Source organism: Sardina pilchardus, chromosome 2, assembly GCF_963854185.1.
Source record: "Sardina pilchardus chromosome 2, fSarPil1.1, whole genome shotgun sequence".
Classification (NCBI taxonomy): domain Eukaryota; kingdom Metazoa; phylum Chordata; class Actinopteri; order Clupeiformes; family Clupeidae; genus Sardina; species Sardina pilchardus.
Window position 1 is genome coordinate 44,731,577 of NC_084995.1, and position 5,000 is coordinate 44,736,576.

The 5,000-nt window shown below is 44.4% G+C and overlaps 1 protein-coding gene across 5 annotated transcripts in view; it reads left to right on the top strand.

Moving 5' to 3' along the window:
- The window catches only part of arhgap12a (Rho GTPase activating protein 12a), a 41,802-nt gene that overhangs the window by 24,280 nt on the left and 12,522 nt on the right, over positions 1–5,000 (top strand). For 3 of the 5 annotated variants that reach the window (XM_062530765.1, XM_062530766.1, XM_062530768.1), the window contains exons 4-5: positions 1,920–2,018; positions 4,431–4,547. In XM_062530765.1, coding sequence (XP_062386749.1) covers positions 1,920–2,018; positions 4,431–4,547 — 216 coding nt within the window. The remainder of the gene's footprint in view (positions 1–1,919; positions 2,019–4,430; positions 4,548–5,000) is intronic. The other 2 variants (XM_062530769.1, XM_062530770.1) reach the window with 1 other exon arrangement.

Below are 5,000 nucleotides of genomic sequence, written 5' to 3' on the forward strand. Positions count from 1 at the left end.
TCTTGTGTCCACTCCTGCTACAGAGCAACCTCTCCTCTTCAGTTCTCCTTACTCTTCTTCTGACAAACAATGCAGTTTCACTTATAGAATGGTCTAAACAGTCTTACAATTAAACCATTACAATCCTTGTACTGAGACTATTACAATGATACCAAGCATGAATACATTTACATCTCATAACGTATAGATACATTCCAGCCATATCTTTAAACTGAGGCCTTTGTCTTTGTGTGAGTTGGGCTACACCAAGGTGTCTCTCAGAGCATTGGGACGGGACATGTGCGTTGGGACATGAGCGTTGGGACTGGGACATGTACATTTCACTGGGGAAGGGCCACAGACTGCTCTTCTGATGCAAAGCTTAGCAAAGCTGCATGGCTGCTCAAACTGGTCTGAAACTCCAAATAATAATCATAATTATTACCATCACACACACACACACACACCACAGACACCACAGACAATGAGTTGGGTCACTAACACACACCCTGTGTTTCCTGTGGGTGATCTCTGGCTTGGGCAAGTGCATGATGGGATGGGTTCTGAGGATGATGATTGTGGTGGTGGCGGTGGTGATGAAGATCATTTGCTTTGAGCTTCTCCTAATCAATACTTTCCTCTGGCTTCTCTTTTCTTTTATTCCTGTGTTCCCCCTCTTTTCTGCCTTTCATCTCTTGCTCTCTCTTTCTCTCCCTCTTTCTTTCATGCTTTTCATCTCTCGTTCTCTCTCTCCGTCTCTACTGTTCTCTCTCCTGTTCTCTTTCTTATCCCTTGCTCTCTCTCTTCATCTCTCATTCTCTTCATCCCTCCATCTCTCGTTCTCTCACCTGTTCTCTTTCTTTCTCATCTCTCGTTCTCTCTCTCCATCTCCCTCATTCTCTTCATCCCTCCATCTCTCGTTCTCTCTCCTGTTCTCTTTCTCATCTCTCGTTCTCTCTCTCCATCTCTCTCCTTCTCTTCATCCCTCCATCTCTTGTTCTCTCACCTGTTCTCTTTCTTTCTCATCCTTTGCTCTCTCTCTCCATCTCTCTCCCTTGTGTCTTTTGGGTTCTCTCTTCTGATTGGCTGGCTGAAGACTCTGTCGTCTGAGGAGGTGTGTCTGAGCACGTACTCTAGCCAATCAGATAGCCAGTATGGCTCTCCGCCTAGAGGCTGGTCAGAGGAACTGGACGAGTACGGACACACTCTCTATGTGTGTGACTATACTAACGAGAAGGTACACACACATCACACACACACCACACACACACACACCCTCTCTGTGTGTGACTACTTATGAGAAGGTACACACACACAGTGTATTTGTGACTTGCATGACAAATAGTCTGTTGTATTGAGAAATTAATCTTCCTAATAGTGTAATGTCTCTCTACACACACATCTTTCTGGAGCCTCGTGCTGGAACTGCCTGTCTCCATCACCCCTGATGGCAATGTGTGTGTTTCTGTCTTATACTGTACGGGCTTTCTTACATTGCTTTCATTGCTTTGTGTGTGGGTGGTGTGTGTGTGGTGTGTGTGTGTGGTGTGGGTGTGTGTCTCTCTCTGTGTGTGTGTGGGGTGTGTGTGTGTGTGTGTGTGTGGGGTGTGTGTGGTGTGGTGTGTGTGTGTGTGTGTGTGTGGTGTGTGTGTGTGTGTCTCTCTCTGTGTGTGGTGTGTGTGTGTGTGGTGTGTGTGTGTCTCTCTCTGTGTGTGGTGTGTGTGTGTGTGTGTCTCTCTCTGTGTGTGTGGTGTGTGTGTGTCTCTCTCTGTGTGTGGTGTGTGTGTGTGTGTGTCTCTCTCTGTGTGTGATGTGGGGGTGTGTGTGTGTCTCTCTCTGTGTGTGTGTGTGGTGTGTGTGTGTGTGTGGTGTGTGTGTGTGTGTCTCTCTCTGTGTGTGGTGTGTGTGGTGTGTGTGTGTGTGGTGTGGTGTGTGTGTAGTGGATTAAACACACAGATGATCAGGGACGTCAGTATTACTACAGTGCAGACGGCTCTCGGTCTGAGTGGGAGCTCCCCAAACTCGTGCAGAGAGCTGGGGTGAGTGTGTGTGTGTGTGTGTGTGTGTGTGTGTGAGTCTGTGTGTGTGTGAGTGTGTTTGTCTTTATGCACTGGGGAGGTTATGGCTATGGTTATGGTGATGGTATGGCTATGGCTATTTGGCAGGCACCTTTGTCCAAAGCAACATACAAATAAAAACAATACAATAATCAATTTAACAGTGAACAATTTCAAAACGTTGGTCAGACTACAGTAGAGAGAATAGCAATACACATTAAACAATATCAATACAAGCAACAACCTAATAAACAATCAATATAAAGGACAATAGCAAATAAACAATAAAGTCATTCAGTCAATCATAACATAGAAATAACAATCATAAAACTTCAGACCTTCCCTGAAAATTTCAGCTTTTTGAATTATCTTGACAGACCCCGATGAAAACATAACCTCCTTGGCGGAGGTAACTATGGCATGGTAAAGCTACATTAAGGAGCATAGCAATAACAAGTAACAATGTCAATTCAATCAGTGGCCTAATGAAAAAACAAAAACAATACTTTACAAACCATAACCCATAAGAAGTGCTTAAAGGGATATTCCGCCATTTTTGGAAATACGCTCATTTTCCACCTCCCCTCGAGCAAAACAATCGATATTTACCTTGCTCCCGTTCATCCAGCCATTCTGTGAGTCTGGCGATACAACTTTTAGCTTCAGCCTAGCATAGATCATTGAATCGGATTAGACCGTTAGCTTCTCGCCTGCTAGCTTCATGTTTAAAAGTGACTAAGATTTCTGGTAATTTTCCCATTTAAAATGTGTCTCCTCTCAAGTTAGAAAGTGCAATAAGACCAACTGAAAATGAAACCTGGCGTTTTTCTAGGCTGATTTGACATGGAACTACACTCTCATCTGGCGTAATAATCAAGGCAACTTGCAAACTACTGGCACTACTACTGCTTGTTGTCTATGGGGACTATTTTCAGATGCTGCGTACGATATCACTGCGCCTATGGTACGTTTGCAAGTTGCCTTGATTATTACGCCAGATGAGAGTGTAGTTCCATGTCAAATCAGCCTAGAAAAACGCCAGGTTTCATTTTCAGTTGGTCTTATTGCACTTTCTAACTTGAGAGGAGACACGTTTTAAATGGGAAAATTACCAGAAATCTTAGTCACTTTTAAACATGAAGCTAGCAGGCGAGAAGCTAATGGTCTAATCCGATTCAATGACCTATGCTAGGCTGAAGCTAAAAGTTGTATCGCCAGACTCACAGAATGGCTGGATGAACGGGAGCAAGGTAAATATCGATTGTTTTGCTCGAGGGGAGGTGGAAAATGAGCGTATTTCCAAAAATGGCGGAATATCCCTTTAATAGACTGAGGGCCAGATGTACTAACACAGCGCTAACAGCGAGTTTTTGTATACGCAGACTGCGAACGCTGTGCTTTGCTATATAGCGCGGAATTTACTAAGCTGTCACTTCATTACGTTAACAGCGGTCATCCCCGCCCGTTCCCGCCCCCTCTACAACGCTAACTGCGTGTGTAGAGTTGAATATTGCAACATTAAAAAGAAAAGTTGAGCGATCATACATGATACAAAGAGATGTCAACGAGCTGCGACAAACAGAGTAGGCCTAGTAGTTCTAATAATCCACTTAAAAAAATAGTCTACTTGTGAACTATTTACTGCACGTAGACTAAGGATATGACTTAATGCTTGTCTAACAGATTGGGAAGTGTAGGCTATGTCGTGAAAGAGAAAACACGATTTTAGAGAGGCAAACAAAAGTTAAGGTTGCTTTTGACATAGTACAATGAAGAAAACTGATGCTCTGAATATTGATTCAGCTGTCTCCAAACGTTTTTCTAATAGATGCATTTAACCGCAATTTGGATTACACCTGCTTTCAGAAGGCGGAAGTTTTTCAACGCAAAATAGACGTACGCTGTTTTCATACATATGGCGGAATACTTAATCAATCGCTATTAGCACCTCTCCTCCCCTGTACTTGCGCGTTACACCCATTTTCAGCTGATCCGCCCAGGAATTAATATGCATGACACGGAAAAGCGCAAATAGCCATTCTCAGCTCCCACGGCAGGCAGTCTGCGCGTTTCCCTCATTGCGGCCGATTTGTACATACCATCGCCATGCTATTACGTGCTCGTTACGCCTAAAATGTGCGCAAAACGTTAGTACATCTGGCCCTGAGTGTATGTTGAACAGATGTAAGATTGAATATTGGAAATGATATACATAGTATAGTACATATGTATAAAGTGTATGTGTATATATATGTGTGTATATATACATATATATAATAGTATAGTATACATGTGTAATAAATAGTGTAATGTGTATATGCAATATGATATACATTTCTGTCTATGCCCCTCCCATATGATATGCATGTCTGTCTATGCCCCTCCCACCTGCAGTTAAACCCCTCCCCCACCCACGACACGCCCAAAACGCGGAGCCTGGACCGACGGCAGCCCGAACCCATCGTCCTGACCAAGTGGAGGCACAGCACACACGTGCCTGAGAACGACAAGGTACACACACACACACACACACACACACACACACACACACACACACACAGCACACACGTGCCTGAGAACGACAAGGTACACACACACACACACACACACACACACACACACACACACACACGTCCCCAAGACCGACAAGGTACACACACACACACACACACACACACACACAGCACACTCAAGGTACACACACACATACACACACACACACACACACACACACACACACACGTCCCCAAGACCGACAAGGTACACACACACACACACACACACACACACACACACACACACACACACACACAGCACACTCAAGGTACACACACACACACGTCCCCAAGACCGACAAGGTACACACACACACACACACGTCTCCAAGACCGACAAGTTACCCACACACACACACACGTCTCCAAGACTGACAAGGTACACATACACATACACACACACACGTTC